The sequence below is a fragment of the Eublepharis macularius genome, chromosome 15 (assembly GCF_028583425.1).
Source record: "Eublepharis macularius isolate TG4126 chromosome 15, MPM_Emac_v1.0, whole genome shotgun sequence".
NCBI lineage: Eukaryota > Metazoa > Chordata > Lepidosauria > Squamata > Eublepharidae > Eublepharis > Eublepharis macularius.
The window spans coordinates 47,285,618-47,303,320 of NC_072804.1; the positions used below are offsets into that span (position 1 = coordinate 47,285,618).

Consider the following 17,703-nt stretch of genomic DNA (forward strand, 5'->3'; position numbering starts at 1 on the left):
TTGGCCACAAAGCATTAGAACAGGGCCCCCCAATGTGGTGCTGGTGGTCAAAATTTTGCCTACTAACACCTTTTCTGGTGTCTGCCAAATGTTTTTAGAAAGTGGGAGGGGCCAGGATGGGCTTTTGTAAAGCATAACTTCTGATTGGCCATTAGAGTATTGGCCAGCTGCATAGATTTTTAAAAACATTGCTTTGGAAGAAACTGCTTTCAATAGAGTTACTATTGTCCCAGTGGGGATGGAGGATGGGGGTGGGGGATGCATGGGAATGGACTTCCTGATTGCGCTCCTGGGGCAGTGTGATGACATCACTTTCTGGGAGTGATGTCATTGGGCCACCCCAACAGCACTTCAACATTTGGAACCCTGCGTGCACTCCCGTGCCTGTGTGATGATGTCATCATGCAGGCACTGGAGTGCATGCACACAAGTAGCAAAGACACGGTAAGTCCCAGCCCCCTCCCAGTGGGAGGGTAAGAGGGCTAGGCAACCGTATCTTCCACAGCACCAGGATCATCACTGTGTGACTGACTGAAGGTAAGGTTTAGCAGCCATTTTGTGGCTGGCTCTGCCTCTTGCAGCAGCCATTTTGAGGCAGCTATGTGGTTGCTGCACCCACCACACTGCCAGAATTCTAAATGTGCCTGTAGGCTCAGAAAGATTGGAGACTCCTGTATTAGAAGACCAAGCTTCACCTTGAGGTTTTGTAGGATACTGAATGGGGTCCTACAGTAAGAGCTTGCAGACTTCAGGGTGCGGTTACTATGGCAGGCACTAATTCCTATAAATAAGCACAGTTCAACTGTTGCTGTTGTGGGACTCTATTATTGCTCTGATAGTGTTTCCTACTGCTGCCTACCTGTTTGATTGTGTTCCTGAGATCTTCTTCTTGCTCCTGGGTGTAAATGGGACACATTGTACCAATTTGGCTACAGTTTTGGTTTTTCAGTCTCCTTGGACACAGTTATAATTCGAAGGATAAAGTTTTGACTTGCATGCTATGAAAAATATTTATTGACTTGGGGATATATTTCTTATCAAAGTTTGATCATTTAATGACGTTGCTGTCCCAGGACTCTATATGTTAAACATCGTATAAAAGTGACATATCTGGGTGTGAAGGAGTTTGGGCTTCCTCGAAGAAGGGGCAGCAGGGAATCGCAGTCTCTTTTTTCCTCACTTAGGAAAGAACATCTTACCGTATGAAAAGTGAGCCATGTTGGTGACGACGACTCACCTTTTATATTGGTGCAGGCACAGGTGGTGGGAGGGCCTGGAGTGCCTGTGCTGCCCTTCACAGCCCCCACCAGGCTGAGCCAGCAGCAGAGGCTGGAATGCCCAGCTCGGCCACCCTGCACTCCCTTTGCCCAGACTGGGGCGTGGTAGAGGTGGCACTGCCTGGCCCACCTGTGAGCTGTAAGCTATAGCTCCTGTTGCAAAAGATATGAATGATATGAGCCTCTTAATCTGATATACTTCCTATCAAAGCACAACATGTCCAGCTGGACCAGAACAAATGGTATGAAGGGCAGTTAAGCTTATTGTACTCTACCTTCCCAAGCCTCACAACTGCAGCTTACCTCTTGCTGCTCATTGCTTTGCTAATATTCCCTACTTTGCAAGGAGCCACCTCCCTCTAGGTAACAGACCTGCCCTGCCCTTTCTAGAGCAGTTATTTTTCCCACAACAGGCTTTGTTGCTAGTCAGTCAATAAATGGATCGTTTATTTCATTTTGTGACGCTCCTGTGAAGTGAAAAGAAAAAATAGAGGAGGAAGAACACAAGTCGACAAAAGAAGAGTAACTGAAAAGGTTGAAACCAATGAAAAAATAAGTATCTGAGAGTGGAACTACAAGTGACAAAAGGCACAGGTTGGACACTTGTCAGCTTCCCTCAAATTTTGATGGGAAATGTAGGCATCCTGGCCTTGCAGCTTCGCTCTCTGACTGCTGTCCAATGGACTTTTCAACTGTCACTTGTCCAACATTCCGCCAAGCTGCCTACATTTCCCATCAAAACTTGAGGGAAGCTGACAAGTGTCCAACCTGTGCCTTTTGTCACTTGTGGTTCCGCTTTCACTTGCTTCCTTTGTGGAACTCTAAGCTCAGTTCAGAGGAGATCTCACACTCTGACCCTGAATAGATCAATCCCTATTTCACTGAAAGCTGAAGGGATAGAGTCTTCCAGCCAAAACTTTTGACCCCAGTTTGTCAGAAATCTGTTTGCTGAGCTGTACTGATGATACTTCCTTGTTTCATACTCAGCAGCTTTCCCTCCTTCCCATTCACATGGATTGGGGGATTCCCTGGTTGTTTCAGAGACAAGCAGGAATACTTGGGGTCCATTTTTAAATTGACCATTTTCATCCCCTTCACAGCACAAGTATTGATGAAAGCAATTAAATAACTCTTGTGTTTGGAGGAGACTGCCACTGGACAGGGCCTAAGAGTGTCAAGGATCAGGTTGCCAACTTTAAGTGGAAGAGCCAAGTTACCACTACAAGCTCGGAACCAGTTTGGGGCTGCCCTAAAGCCGGTGAAAACGCTCAGTATCCTTAGAGTCCTCATTTAAAATGAATGGGAATGACTTAAATTAGTAGCAGTGAAGTTGAATAACTCTTACATTAACCACATGAGTTATCTGCTGTCTTTTGGGAAAGGGGAGCAATCTCAGAGCAATTTCAAAATTTCTCAACACAACTAGAGGCAATTAATATTGTTTCACCAATGATGAAAGAAAAAAAAAACGAGTTTCATCTTAGACTATTAATAAAACAACACCAATTTTTAGTGCATTTTATTTTTGCTAAGCTTTAGCCATCCTCCAGGTAGTAACACTTGTAGTTAAGAAGGTGACAAAAAATCAGTAAATGCTACAGAATTTATTCTAGAGTTTACTACTAGGATTTGTAATTCTCTGTTTCTTTAGATTAGCTTGTGAGAGCAGCACGAAAGGCAAAAGAGAAGGCCGACACTGTGAATGTGGTCCAGCGTAGTCAGTGAGTTGTCTCCCTTATTTTGCCTAGAGAGAAAACAACAGCCATTAGCCCGACAACTACAAAAGGAACATCAATCAGCTCAGGGCCAAGCTACAAGTGACGAATGACACTTGAACGGCAAGTGTATTTCTTCCTGTTCACTTGCACTCCACTCAATCCACTTGCCATTCAAGTGTCATTTGTCACTTGTAGCTTGGCCCTCAGACAGTTTGTCGACTGTAGGTTTGAGTCAGGGTCCAAAATTCATTCTGGGTTTCCTAAATGGAATATCTTTAACCACTTCCGTTTTGGCCAAACCTGGTTCTTCCAAATTGATCAAAATGAGAACTCAGAATACAATAACTGTATTGGTTGTATTTCCACTTTTCTGCTTGCCACAAACCTGGGTTCCTCTGCCCATACACATAGTCCCATGAACTGGGGTTTAGCTGAACTCCTGTATTCCAACTTTCCAACCAAATCAGTAGGGGATATGGAACATACCATTCTATTGTACGCTTTCTCCACTCCCCCCTTCTCCTGAGGGATCTTCCAGTCATGATTATTTTTACTTAACAACCCCTAATTTAGAAATACTCATAGGTGCTATGCTGTTTCATCATGGTTGCTACAAACAGACTTGAGATACGAGAGCCTATAAAATGTAAAAGAAACACAAAAGTCTACTGGTCACCTAGGACCTCTTCTGTAGCCACAAGGCATTAGAGGACTAAGCTTCACTTTGATGCTTTGCAGGATACTGGATGGGGTACTTGGATGGGGTCCTGAAGTAGGGGCCAGCAGACCTCTGGCCACTGCTACAGATAGGCTTCCCGGGTGCCTGCTTTTGGCTAGCAATCTCCTGAGGAATTTGATTAATTGCCCTCCGCTGCTCAGAGCTGAGGCTGGAGAAAAATAAAGGGGAAAAAAGGCTCTGGCCTAGTCATTGACATGTCATTTCCTCTAGGAATCACCACGGAGTTTTACCACAGAATTCCAGTGATTCCTAGAGCTACCACTGTAACTTCCATGTTGGACCCAACAGTGACATAATGATGTCAGCGGTGATGCCAATGCCACCACCATGTGCTCCCCAATACTCCCAGTGGTACCAGGCTTGGCCTGGCACCCTTGCTACTGCTGCAGGCAATAAATCCTATATATAGTGTCAGCTTAATTCTGGCTGTTGTGGGAGAAGCAGTTCTGATAGGACTTGTTTTATTCGGGCTTGACTATATCTATGAAAATTACCTGCTCCAGGGTACAAGCAGGACACATAGTGGAAACTTGGGTATATTTTTGGTTTCTCAATTTCCTTTGACACAGTTTTAACAAGAAGAGCAAAGTGTAGACTTACATGAACAGAAAAATAAATAATGGCTCAGGACTATAATGAACATAATGAATGGCATTCTCAGGTCCCTATACCATCCCAGCAGGTGGGTGGCAGGTTGTTATTTACTGGAAATGAATTCCTTGTATGCACAAAGTATGCATGCACTCCCAGCACCCATGTGATGACATCACATGTGGAAGTGATGTCATTGCGATCGGCACCTCAGAGAGGATTCTGGTTGTTCTCTTGCAAAGGAATGTCATAAAGGACACAACGGAGGAAGAGGTTAACGGGATCTATGCCTCTTTCAAAAAAAGAGCAGTATTACTTTCCAACAAATAATTTCTCTGGTGGTTGCCAGGACTAAGGGGAAAGAAGCCAGAAGTACTTACAGCTGAGGCTTCAGGAGCTGGTTCTGCTGGCTAAAAACAGATACAAAGAGCATTTATCTAATTAGCTTTCCCTTAACATTCACCCATTTTGCTCACATCTCCTGCCTTTTGAGGCTAATTATTTGTAATTAACAGCCCCTGGTTTAGAAGTACTTACAGGTGGGGCTTCAGGAGAAGGTTCTGCTGACTAAAAACCAGGGCTCATTTCAAGAGGGAACACACAGGAACGCAGTTCCGGTAGTTCCCCAAAGAGGTCACATGACAGGTGGCCCCACCCACCTGACTTTCGGCCATTTTCGGCCTCTTTCAGCCTGGATTGGGGCCAAAATGGCCCAGATTGGGCCTCTGACGGGTGGTGGATCACTCTCCCATTCAGCAGCTGCCTGATCCTGACCATTTTTGGCCTCTTTTTGGCTATTTTCAGCCCCCATTTGCCATTTTGGGCCCAATTTTGGTCCTGAACGGCCAGGCTTGGGTCCAAAACAGCAAGGATAGGTGATGTCAGGGGGTGTGGCATATGAAAATCAGTTATGTTAATGACACATATCTGTTGATGGCAAGGGGTGTGGCACATGCTAATGAGTTATGCTAATGAGTTCCTCCAGTTCTTTTTCTACAAAATGACCCCTGTTAAAAACAAATACAAAGAGCACATATATGTGAAATACAAATTATCATCTTTCATCTAATTCACTTTCCCTTCCCACCCACCCCTTTTTCTGACATCTTGTGCCTTTTGAGGCTACTTATTTGTATATAGCAGCCCTTGGTTTAGAAGTACTTACAGGTGGGGCTTCAGGAGCAGGTTCTGCTGGCTAAAAAAAAAATACAAAGAGCACACACACATGCAATACAAATTGACATCTTTTATCTAGTTCACTTTCCCTTCCCACCCACCCCTTCTCCTGCCACCTTATACCCTCTGAGGCTACTTATCTGTATGTAGCAGCCCCTGGTTTAAATGTACTTACAGGTGGGGCTTCAGGAGCAAGTTCTTCTGGCTAAGAATGGATACAAAGGGCACGCACGGGTGAAATACAAATTGACATCTTTTATCTAGTTCACTTTCCCTTCCCACCCACCCCTTCTCCTGCCACCTTATACCCTCTGAGGCTACTTATCTGTATGTAGCAGCCCCTGGTTTAGATGTACTTACAGGTGGGGCTTCAGGAGCAGGTTCTTCTGGCTAAGAATGGATACAAAGGGCACGCACGGGTGAAATACAAATTGACATCTTTTATCTAGTTCACTTTCCCTTCCCACCCACCCCTTCTTCTGTCACCTTATACCCTCTGAGGCTACTTATCTGTATGTAGCAGCCCCTGGTTTAGATGTACTTACAGGTGGGGCTTCAGGAGCAGGTTCTGCTGGCTAAAAAAAAATACAAAGAGCACACACACATGCAATACAAATTGACATCTTTCATTTAATTCCCTTTCCTATCCCACCCACCCCTTCTCCTGCCACCTTATACCCTCTGAGGCTACTTATCTGTATGTAGCAGCCCCTGGTTTAGATGTACTTACAGGTGGGGCTTCAGGAGCAGGTTCTTCTGGCTAAGAATGGATACAAAGGGCACGCACGGGTGAAATACAAATTGACATCTTTTATCTAGTTCACTTTCCCTTCCCACCCACCCCTTCTCCTGCCACCTTATACCCTCTGAGGCTACTTATCTGTATGTAGCAGCCCCTGGTTTAGATGTACTTACAGGTGGGGCTTCAGGAGCAGGTTCTTCTGGCTAAGAATGGATACAAAGGGCACGCACGGGTGAAATACAAATTGACATCTTTTATCTAGTTCACTTTCCCTTCCCACCCACCCCTTCTCCTGTCACCTTATACCCTCTGAGGCTACTTATCTGTATGTAGCAGCCCCTGGTTTAGATGTACTTACAGGTGGGGCTTCAGGAGCAGGTTCTGCTGGCTAAAAAAAAATACAAAGAGCACACACACATGCAATACAAATTGACATCTTTCATTTAATTCCCTTTCCTATCCCACCCACCCCTTCTCCTGTCACTTTATACCCTCTGAGGCTACTTATCTGTATGTAGCAGCCCCTGGTTTAGATGTACTTACAGGTGGGGCTTCAGGAGCAGGTTCTTCTGGCTAAGAATGGATACAAAGGACACGCACATATGAAATACAAATTAACATCTTTCATTTAATTCCCTTTCCTATCCCACCCACCCCTTCTCCTGTCACCTTATACCCTCTGAGGCTACTTATCTGTATGTAGCAGCCCCTGGTTTAGATGTACTTACAGGTGGGGCTTCAGGAGCAGGTTCTGCTGGCTGAAAAAAAATACAAAGAGCACACACACATGCAATACAAATTGACATCTTTCATTTAATTCCCTTTCCTATCCCACCCACCCCTTCTCCTGTCACCTTATACCCTCTGAGGCTACTTATCTGTATGTAGCAGCCCCTGGTTTAAATGTACTTACAGGTGGGGCTTCAGGAGCAGGTTCTTCTGGCTAAGAATGGATACAAAGGACACGCACATATGAAATACAAATTAACATCTTTCATTTAATTCCCTTTCCTATCCCACCCACCCCTTCTCCTGTCACCTTATACCCTCTAAGGCTCCTTATCTGTATGTAGCAGCCCCTGGTTTAGATGTACTTACAGGTGGGGCTTCAGGAGCAGGTTCTGCTGGCTAAGAATGGATACAAAGAACAAGCACGTATGAAAAACAAATTGACATCTTTCATGTAGTTCACTTTCCCTTCCCACCCATCTCGTCTCCTAACATGTTGTGCCCTCTTCGGCTTATTTGTACTTAGCAGTCCCTAGATTAGAAGTACTCACAGGTGGTGGTTTAGCGACTGCTAGTTTATCCTAGAAACAGATACAGAAACAAATATCATGAACAATACTAGCTAATATCTTCAGTCTTGTGCACATTTTAGGGTTTGGTTTTGTGGTTTAAAAGAAGATATGTTTGACCACTAGCCAGTCATTTTCTTTCCTCCTTACCTTACTGATGGTGATTATGAAGACAACATTAAGGGGACAATTATGTATCCTGCTCTACCTCTTCTCCTTTTAGGTAGTTGTCATGAGACACTCTTTATCATAAGATGTAGCAATCACCACTGGCATAGATGATTCAAAGGCATAATGATACATTTGTTCAGTATATGTCCAGTGCTTTACATAGATTTTCCAGGTGATAAAGATTTTTTCTGCCTATATAATCTGCTTTGTGTTTATTAGGTAAATAAGTCAGTGGAGATACAAACCAACACACACACAAAGCAAATGAATTTACTGTTATCACCAACATGACAGTTGGTTATCTACTAATATCCTATAAAAGTAGGTGGAACTGCCTTCTTCCAAAAACCCAGCAAGGAAGAATATGCGTGCTCCTCCATGCACGTGGGGTGTATTCCATTTAAAGCTCCTGTAAATTACACGTTTTCCTTTCATTCTAATCTGCAAGAGATGCTCAAGGAAAAAAGGACTGCATTTTGAAGGAGGAAGGCATGATGGGATCTACTTTCTAATGACTCTCTTGAGCTTCATGGAAGGGCATCTTTAGACACTAGTTGGTAAAAACTGGCAGGAAAAAGATATAGCTGGTGTGAGGAGTTATTGAGGAATGATGCAGGGAACTTGCAATACTTACTTTCAATTTCTTATAAAACTTGGCAGGCAACTGGTGGAAAAGAAAGGGGTTACTTTTTAATGCTTTTTAATGATTATTTTTTTCACATTGGTATGCAAAGACTATTCAGTGGGATGAAGGCACAGTGCTTTAATATATGGCCATTTAGTACACTTAAACATCACCTAGGAAAAAATAATAGTACTGAATTAACAAACATACTGTCAGACCAACCCAAGAGACAGAACAGGAAACTTTCTTCCAGTCCACAATGCAAGATATATGGGTGCTCAGGATCCTCCAGACATGGTTGGGGAAACAAATAAGAGTATCCTGCTCTCTTCTATACCCTCACCTCTTTCAATTTTATTATGGAGCAGAGGAAAGAGCCTAAAATTGGGATATCCAGGAGGAAGCGGCACCCCCTTCTCCACCCTCCATACAGCAAGGTTGGTGCGGGTGGAGAGTGCCTTCAAGTCATAGCTGATATGGCAACTCCTGGTGGGGTTTCCATGTCAAGAGACTGAAATGGTTTGCCATTGTCTACCTCTGCAATCCTGGTCTTTGTTGGAGGTCTCCCATCCATTTATTAACCACGGCCGACCCTGCTTAGCTTCTGGGATCTTACAAGATCAGGCTTCCATGGGATATCCAGGTCAGGGCACAACAAGGTTAAGATGGAGGAATCTTTCTTTCTTTCTTTCTTTCTTTCTTTCTTTCTTTCTTTCTTTCTTTCTTTCTTTCTTTCTTTCTTTCTTTCTTTCTTTCTTTCTTTCTTTCTTTCTTTCTTTCTTTCTTTCTTTCCAATTTTTTTTAAAAATTGCAAAAATTTGCTTAGATGTTGTAAACCTCATATCTAGGATCTCTGTGTTACTTTTGCTTTACAGAGGCCTGAAGAACAAACAAGGAGTTCTGCCGCCTGAGCGCAATGGGAGAGAAAAGCGGAAGAAGCAACTGGCATGTAGAAAGAAGAACTTTTGGAACAGCTTATGGAACAGAAGAGATTGCTAGAACAAAGGTCTCCAAGAAGAAGATGTACAAATCAAGCTGGAGAAATGGAAACACTAAGATCATGTTGTTAAGAGAGATTCTCTCAATTTCCAATAACCAAGAATCCATTTCTTTCCCTCTTTTGTTAAAGGAATTTGGAGTCTGTTTCCAATCGATTCCATTTGGATCAAAAAGATATTCTAAGAGAGGAGGGGTAATAAAGGAGATTCTACAAAATTTCAGAATTTTACTCCGTATATGCTGATAACCTGCCAACGGCCTTCCACACTTTCCTGTCCTCCAGGTAGAACAATATCCATAAATTGACAAGGACTGAAATTACAAAAGGATGTACTGATTTCTCTACAAAAAGATATGAAAGAAAAAGAGAAGGAAGAGGTCCATGTGAACATCAGAATTAGAAATTTCTTTCCATATGACAACACTAGACACAGGGTACCTAATTAAGTTCTTATAAAAGGAAAAAAAGTATGATGCCCCCCCAAAGGAAAGACCAAAAGAATATCACAATGTAAAACCGGTACTTAAGGGCAGTTTAGCTGAGCAAGAAGAGAGGCAATGTGTTGACTGCTGGAACTGCCTCTAACAAAGCTTTCTACTAGTCTGGGATGGACTCCCAAAAGAGTATGTACAATTCAGAATTTGGTGCAGTCAGGAAAAGGAAGTTGTATCTTGGTACTTGTATTAACTCTGTTATAGAGAAAATAGAAACAAAGCCCGTTGTGCAAATAAATACAATGGGCTCTAGAAAGCTGGGGCTGAGGAGGGCTGGCTGGCAGTCAGGGGGTCTAGGAAGGGCTGGCTGGCAGGCCAGGGGTCTGGGAAGGGCTAACAGGCAAGAGGGGTCTGAGAAGGGCTGGCAGATAGGGAGGGCAAGGGGGGTTTGGGGAGGGCTGAGAGGCAGGAGGGGTCTGGGGAGAGCTGGCAGTTATGGGAGGCAAGGGGGTCTGGGGAGGGCTGAAAAGCAGGAGGGGTCTGGGAAGGGCTGGCTGGTAGAGGGGCAAGGGGTGTCACGGGAGGGCTGAGATGCAGGAAGTGTCTGGGGAAGGCTGGCAGGTGGAGGGGCAATGGGGGTCTGGGGGGAGCTGAGAGGCAGGAGGAGTCTGGGGGGAGCTAGCAGATAGGGGGCAAGGGGATCATGGGAGGGCTGAGACACAGGAGGGATCTAGGAAGCGCTGGCAGGTGGAGGGGCAAGCAGGGTCTGGGAAGGGCTGAGATGCAGGAGGGCAATACACATGCTGCCCTATGAGCCCCGCTGGAGCTGGGGTGCATCACTTTCGGAGGAGCCAGGTTGATGGGAGTGGTGTGCCCTGGCTCCAGTTGGGTTCAGAGGGCAGTGGGTGCTTTGCCCTCACCTGGCTCTGCCGAGAATGGTGCACCCCAGCTCTGGTGGAGCTGACAGGACAGCGGGCACTTCACCCTCTCCCCATCACCCCAGCTTCGCTGAGAGCAGTGCGCCCAACTCCAGTGGGGCTCACAGAGTGGCAAGCATTTCGTCGTCACCCTGGCTCCAGCAGAGCTTGCAGATGTATGACTCTTCCTGCACTGCCCTTCAGAGGTGGTGTTCCATGGCGCCCTTTTTATCCTGGTGCACCTGCACAGGCGCACCAGGATAAATGTGAGTCATTGGAAACCCACTAAGACAATTATATTATAGGATAAAAGAGACTGTGATCTGCCTTCCTCAAGGGACAGGTCCCCACCTACAAGACACTGGCTTTATTACTTGCTGGCTTTTGCTGTAATAAATTGGATTTGGATTACCTGCTACAAAAATTACCCTTGTAAAATTAATTCATTTATAGGAGAGGGCGCTTGATTCAGTTTCCTCCGGACAGGTTTAACATACCCCCGAGCAGAATGCAGAATGTAGCAATTAAGTGAAGATGTTAACATCAATTTTTTGTCCATGACATAGATAGCCCAGGCTAGCTCAATCTCACCAGCTCTTGGAAGCTAAGTAAGATCCACCCTGGATAGTAATACAATGGGAGACCACCAAGGAAGGCCAGGGTCACTATGCAGAGGCAGGCAATGGCAAAACCACCTCTCAATGTCTTGTTTGTTGAAAAACCTACAGGGGTGAATTGATGGCACTTTGGAACACCACCCATATTTTTGTGGGCTCTGAACATATTCTGAGTTCCTTTGATTTCCCTTCAGGGCTACCTTCAGCCCTCAAATGTGTGCAGTCTATGTTGAGACTGATTAAACCATATCGACATTACTGTAATCCTAGAATACCTCTGTGGAGCTTATTGACTGGGAGGAAAAGGGCTCTTCTGAAAAACATTTGGCAAAAGATGTCAAGAAAAGACATTCTGTAAGCACACTGCAGAGTTGGGAGGAGTGGACGCTTCTTTTAATATAGAGACATTTTGTCATACTTACCTCTGCTACTTTTTTAAACTCATCAGCAAGTTTACCAGGAAGCTAAATTAACCAAACAGAAAAAGTTATTCCTTCGCATTTCTAGACACTATTGCAATAATAACTGCACTTATATACCACTCTTCTAGACAGATTAATGCCTCAGCCCGAGCAGTGAACAAGTTAGTGTCATAATTATCCCCACAATACAGCCAGGGAACTGGAGTAGCTTGCCCAAGGTCACCGACTGAGCTCATGGCAGTAGTGGGATTCGAACCAGTAGAGTGCTGATTCGCAGCTGCGCCATTTAACCGCTGTCAGAAGTCGTATGTCACACAATGTCTCATTGGCAAGTGAAACTCATTGCCCCAAGATGTGGTAATGGCTACTAGCTTAGACAGATTTCAAAGGTGTTTGGATAAATTTATACAGGATAGGTCTAATGGCGTTTAGATTAGTTTAAAAGAGAGCAAGATAAAGTTTTCTGCTTTCCTGAATACTGGCCTCACATATTCAAGATACTGATCTGTGAGAGTGGATATTTAATTTTTACACAGCAAATCAGAATTGGTACTCTGCATCCTCATGTATTACAGCATTAGGTTTAGATGCTTGTCTTTTCTCCCATTCAAAAGTACAGGTAACAGTATAACAACATGGCAAGTCTGGGATTTGGTTTTGCTATGGAGACAAATGTTCATAAATGTGCTATCAATTTGGACATTTATCTATACCAAATTTGCAGGATTAAAGTGCTCTCCAATTATATGATAGTGGGAGGTATTTCAAGAAATCTAGTAGCACATAGGAGACTTGAGAGATTTAATACATGGATAATTTGTAATACTCACACTGAGAAAGTCTTCAAAGAAAGGATCAGGAGCCTAAATAATTTTTTAAAAAGTTATTCATATTTCCAGATGCTGTAGCAATTTTTAATAACAAAACAGTCTTTCAGTGCCATCCTAAGCAGGTCTACTAAAAATATTACTTATATATATTCAATAAGTCTTACTTGAAGGAAAATGTTTTTAGGATTGCACTGCTAGTCAACACCCTAACCAGGATAGCCCAGGTGAGCCTGATCTTGTCAGATCTCAGAAACTAAGCAAGGTTGGCCTTGGTTAATAATTAAGGGCTAAGCTACAAGTGATGAATGACACTTGAACGGCAAGTGGATTGAGTGGAGGGCAAGTGAACAGGGAGCGATACACTTGCTGTTCAAGTATCATTCGTCACTTGTAGCTTGGCCCTGAGAGACTTCAAGCAAAGACCCAGGTTGCAGAGACAGGCAATGGCAAACCATCTCAGTCTCTTGACATGAAAACCCCAGCAGGGGTCGCCATCAGTTAGCTATGACTTGAGGGCACTCACCACCACCATTAACCTTCGTGTATGGAAGGTGAGAACAAGGTTGCCCTCCTTCCTTGAGGGATAATGCAATTTCAGGCTCTTTCCTCTGCTCCATAATAAAATTGAATGAGGTAAAGGACTGAAATGGAGGGCAGGATACCCCTTTCCACCACCACCACTTTGAGTCAACATCATCCATTCTGATGGTTGTTGTGGGTTTTCCGGGCTGTATTGCCGTGGTCTTGGCATTGTAGTTCCTGACGTTTCGCCAGCAGCTGTGGCTGGCATCTTCAGAGGTGTAGCACCAAAAGACAGAGATCTCTCAGTGTCACGAGAGATGACACTGAGAGATCTCTGTCTTTTGGTGCTACGCCTCTGAAGAGGCCAGCCACAGCTGCTGGCGAAACGTCAGGAACTACAATGCCAAGACCACGGCAATACAGCCCGGAAAACCCACAACAACCATCATTCTCCGGCTGTGAAAGCCTTCGACAATACATCATCCATTCTACCACGGTGAAGAGAGAAATGGGAAGCAAGAGATTCCCTTTGTCGCCCAAATGCAAAACTAAACTAAACTGAAGTTCCTACAGTGTTTTTTTCCCTAAAAAATGAGATTCTGGCATGCATGATGTGAGCTGCCATCAGGGCCCAAGCCCATCAGCCAAAAAAGGTGCTAGTATTGTATTTATTTCAAATTTGTATTCCACCCTCCCTGTGAGTGGGCTCAGGGCAGATAACAACATATTAAAAATACAATTAAAAATTCATGTTCATTACAAACAACACATTTAAAACAGGATGGTGGACAGCCTTCGGAGGGAGGGTTAAGATTTATACACCCCTTTTTTAAAAGCTGGTGGAGGCCCAGCCTCAGCCATATGCCTGGCGGAACAACTCTGTCTTGCAGGCCTGGTGGAAGGACAGTAAGTCCTGCTGGGCTCTGATCTCAGCAGACAGAGCGTTTCACCAGGTGTGCCAGTACTGTATACTAGTTCATACCACTAAAAAAAAGCCCCAAGTTTTAAAGTGCTTTTCAATTATATGATTCTTATGAATACAGAATAGAGTAAAAAAATGGAGAGTCCTCAAATTATTAGGTTTGGTCTCTTTAGGAAAAAGAACTTCGTGTTCATAGAATGCTTGGAATGTCTCTGAAGATAAATATTAATCTCGTATGGCACACAGTATTCTTAAGAGCACAAGGCAACCTTACCGATTCACTCTCCTTTGGGCAAATGAGAAAGACGAGAAGAACGGCAGCCACAGCTTGAAGCTTCATCTTGGCTTCTCCTTAGTGCCTTTCGAGTATGAGTTCACTGGTTTGGAGATGGGATACCTGTAGCAGCAGTATTTATACCATGCATCTTGTCCTTGACTTTCAGCCCTGGGTGGTATAACACAATGCCTCCATTATCAAAGGTACCATCACTTTTGCCAATCAGTAAAGGTTAACCCTCACCCTATGCAGGGTAAATATTGATTCCAAACTCCAGAGGCCAACTGGATGTCAATGTGTCAGTGGCATTATGCTTCCTCAGTATGTGCAAACAGGCACCTGCCAGAGCAAACGGTGTGCAGAAAATTACACTTCCCCTTCAGAAACACATGCCACTCCCTCATTCCTGATGTGGATCAAAATTCAGAAAATTCAGGCAGGGAACAGGTAGAGTATATGGGAAGGTTTTAAGCATGGGAGAGGTTTTCCACACCCCAAACACTAACACTAACATCAAATGAAAATGGAAGTTTGGCTGGTATTAGGGTTGTTGTAATGGGTCCCACTCTTTTTGCCTTATAATTCTAGATCAAGACATTATTTTTAAGTATAACAGCAGGGCATTTTCTTTTAAATCCCCACATTGTTCTAAATAGAAATATCTGGAATTCTGCTTTCTGTCCCAGAAATAATAAGTGTGGATGCATGTACTGAAAAACCAGAACAGGGAAAAATATTCCCACTCCTATGACCTTAATTTGCGACATATATTATTTTTGAATTTAATTTAATTTTCTTGATTTATAGCCCACATTTCTCCCCAAAGATGGCTTACATCATACTCCTCTGCTCCATGATTTTCCACAAACAGGCTAAGAGTAAGTACTGGCCCAAGGTCACCCGTCAAGTTTCCATGGCAGAGCAGGGGATTGAACCTGGATCTCCCAGATCTGAGTCCATCACTCTAGCCACGACACCACATCGGGTCACATCGATTCACTTTGAAACATGAGAGCAATCAAACTTAGAATGCCCACCTGCGTTTTGGATGTGCAGCACACTGCATCTTGGCCATGTTGTAATTTTCTTTTCTTTTTTTTAATAAAATTTTTATTGTTTTTTTTTAATAAAATTTTTATTGGGGCCATGTTGTAATTTTCAATGTGTTGTTGTAAGAGTAATGCACAGCCGTGCGCTTCTACTACCAAGCTTCCAGTGTGCACTGCACAGCCAGGTTGATTCCATGTATCAGCTTGTGACCATGTCCAGTTAAAGGCGCAGGAGAAAAGGCAACCTGGTTTTTAAAAATGTTGATTGTTCTATTAGGGTGTGGCATTGTACCAAGGGATTGGGAGTAGGGGTGCCAATCTCCAGATGAGGACTGAAGAGCTCCCAGAATTACAATTGATCTTTAAACTACCAAGATCAATTCCTTGTTCTTATGTTACTTGACGATGGAATATGGATGCTGCTATGGGACAATCTTTCTGACTGATGTCTGGCACTGATGATCCAGAAGATGAGCTATACTGTCTGATTAAATGTTAATTTTTCTGAGAAGCCTACAACGTAAAGAAGATTCTGGAGAGGTCCTGGATGTCTAGAAATTGCCCTGCAAACATTGGTTGTTAATCAAGGCCTGAATGTTAAGAGCTTTAGAACATCCTGATCATGGTGTATCAAAGTTCTCATGTGATTCAGGCTACATCCTCTTGCTTGAAACCTCAGCTACAGCTAGTCTCATCACGATTCTCTGATTTGTTCTCAAAGCTGGATTCTCACTGTTTTCTCAGGCTGCACTAGGGCCCCTAGGATGATGAGATCTATAGCACGGTTCCTGATGGAAGGGGCTTTGGAGGTAACAGTTCATTATGCACCAGCATAATCAGCACCATCAATTAGGCAAGTGATCACAAGACCTGACCACAAGGTTATCTGGGCAGACACCAGAGGCACACAGAGATCACAACGTAATATGTCTCCACTCAAAAAACTCTTACTCAGGCTAGTGATGGTGGTGAGACTCACAGCAGACCAGTAATGGTGGTGTGACTCTTGTTATCAAGTGGGTCTTGCAAAAAAGAAGTCTGACTGTGAATCGCATGACCTTTAAATTTATTGAGGAACAACACATGGGGGTAATGTCATCACAATGCAAGCATGTATAATCTGGCAAACAGGTGCATCCATCGTACGACCCCATTTGCCTCTTGGCATTAATGGGATCCTTTGTTCAGAAGATGAAGAAGAGGAACATGTAGAACAGCCTGAGGCAACAGCTTGCCTGCATTCATAGAACCATGCCAAGGTTTCCGTGATTTCACAATTCAAGTTATAAATTCTATCTGTTCCTTCCTTTCCGCCATCTAGGTGTTCATATTGGCTTATGAATACCTTTGAACAAAATTGTTTTGAGGGTGGGTGAGGAGGGCTTTTGCATGATATTCTTACAAACTAGATTGAACTGTGGATGCTCGAACAACAGCCCATTTGGCCCATGTCCTGTTTGCTGATCGAGAACAGAGATCTGATGTTTCTGATGAACAGATTGACTGTTTGTCCACCTGTGGCCGCTCTGCCCATTGCTTCCGAGCTATTCCATGCAACACAATTGGCTTTCTGCACATGTTCAAACTCACACTACCTAGTTGAATTCTTTTATTTCCACATCATTGCTACTTAACAGTTCTGCTCTATAGGCATTTTTTTAAACAGACGATTGAACCAGTCATTGATGGGAGGGAAGGCTGCATGCTATAGCTGGATGTCTTTAGATCTCCAGAACAAAGCAAGCTTGGTGTTTGGATGGGAGCCAACCAAAGAAGACACTGTAGAGGAAGGAACTGGAAAACTACCTCTGCTTCTCACTTGCCTTGAAAGCCCCTTGTTGGAGTTGCCATAAATCAGTTGTGACTTAACAGCACTGTAAACTAGAGGTGGGCACAATCTGCATTACAATAGGAAAAAAACCATGATAATGGCGTTCGTGAGATCGGGACCTGGCATATCGTGCTCATCCATGGCCAACGATGCAGCAGTCAGGAGGGGGCTGGATCGGGGCTTGATCGGGGCGATCATGCTCGGAATGGGAAGCCAGACACTTAGGCACCAGCAAACTATTCCCCTGGCAACAGAGCCAGGGGAATGCCTGAGCTGTGTTTGCCCTCCTTCTGTCGCCCTGGAAACACAAATGGAAGCCCAGCTTGCCTTGATCAGCAGGGCTTCCTTCCAACCATGGAGCAGCAAAGCAGTCACCAGGTGGGAGAAGACACCCAAGGGAGGGAGGGGGAAGGGGGTGTTCTGTAGCCATGGGCACTCCAATCTAATCCCTGCAAACCCTGATAGGCAACTCTGACGGCCAAACACAGACAGCCAAACACAAACACAGATGCCGCTGGCATCACCCATCATTCCTGTATTGCTGG

General features: G+C 44.1%; 1 protein-coding gene across 18 annotated transcripts; it reads right to left on the reverse strand.

The window, feature by feature from the left end:
• Positions 1–2,931: 2,931 nt before the first annotated feature.
• LOC129342850 (uncharacterized) lies at positions 2,932–14,590 on the reverse strand. Of its 18 annotated transcripts, XM_054998777.1 has the most exons (17): positions 14,276–14,590; positions 12,558–12,590; positions 11,728–11,769; positions 8,347–8,376; positions 7,524–7,553; positions 7,342–7,371; positions 7,157–7,186; positions 6,972–7,001; positions 6,787–6,816; positions 6,602–6,631; positions 6,417–6,446; positions 6,232–6,261; positions 6,047–6,076; positions 5,862–5,891; positions 5,491–5,520; positions 4,706–4,735; positions 2,932–3,021 (listed from the first exon to the last, which is right to left on the reverse strand). In XM_054998777.1, the coding sequence occupies exons 1-17, from the start codon at positions 14,339–14,341 to the stop codon at positions 3,013–3,015; spliced, it is 540 nt and encodes a 179-aa protein (XP_054854752.1). In that variant the 5' UTR covers positions 14,342–14,590; the 3' UTR covers positions 2,932–3,012. The 18 variants fall into 18 exon arrangements, with proteins under 18 accessions (XP_054854752.1, XP_054854761.1, XP_054854759.1 ...); XM_054998786.1 differs by lacking the exon at positions 7,157–7,186; XM_054998784.1 differs by lacking the exon at positions 6,787–6,816.
• Positions 14,591–17,703: the final 3,113 nt, after the last annotated feature.

Excerpts from the sequence above, each read along its gene's own strand:
- LOC129342850 (XM_054998777.1), bottom strand. The coding sequence starts at position 14,341 with ATGAAGCTTCAAGCTGTGGCTGCCGTTCTTCTCGTCTTTCTCATTTGC. Across the intron at positions 7,002-7,156 it reads CTGCTCCTGAAGCCCCACCT|CCAGCAGAACCTGCTCCTGA; the intron begins GTAAGTACATTT and ends ATTTTTTTTCAG. Across the intron at positions 6,817-6,971 it reads CTGCTCCTGAAGCCCCACCT|CCAGAAGAACCTGCTCCTGA; the intron begins GTAAGTACATCT and ends ATCCATTCTTAG.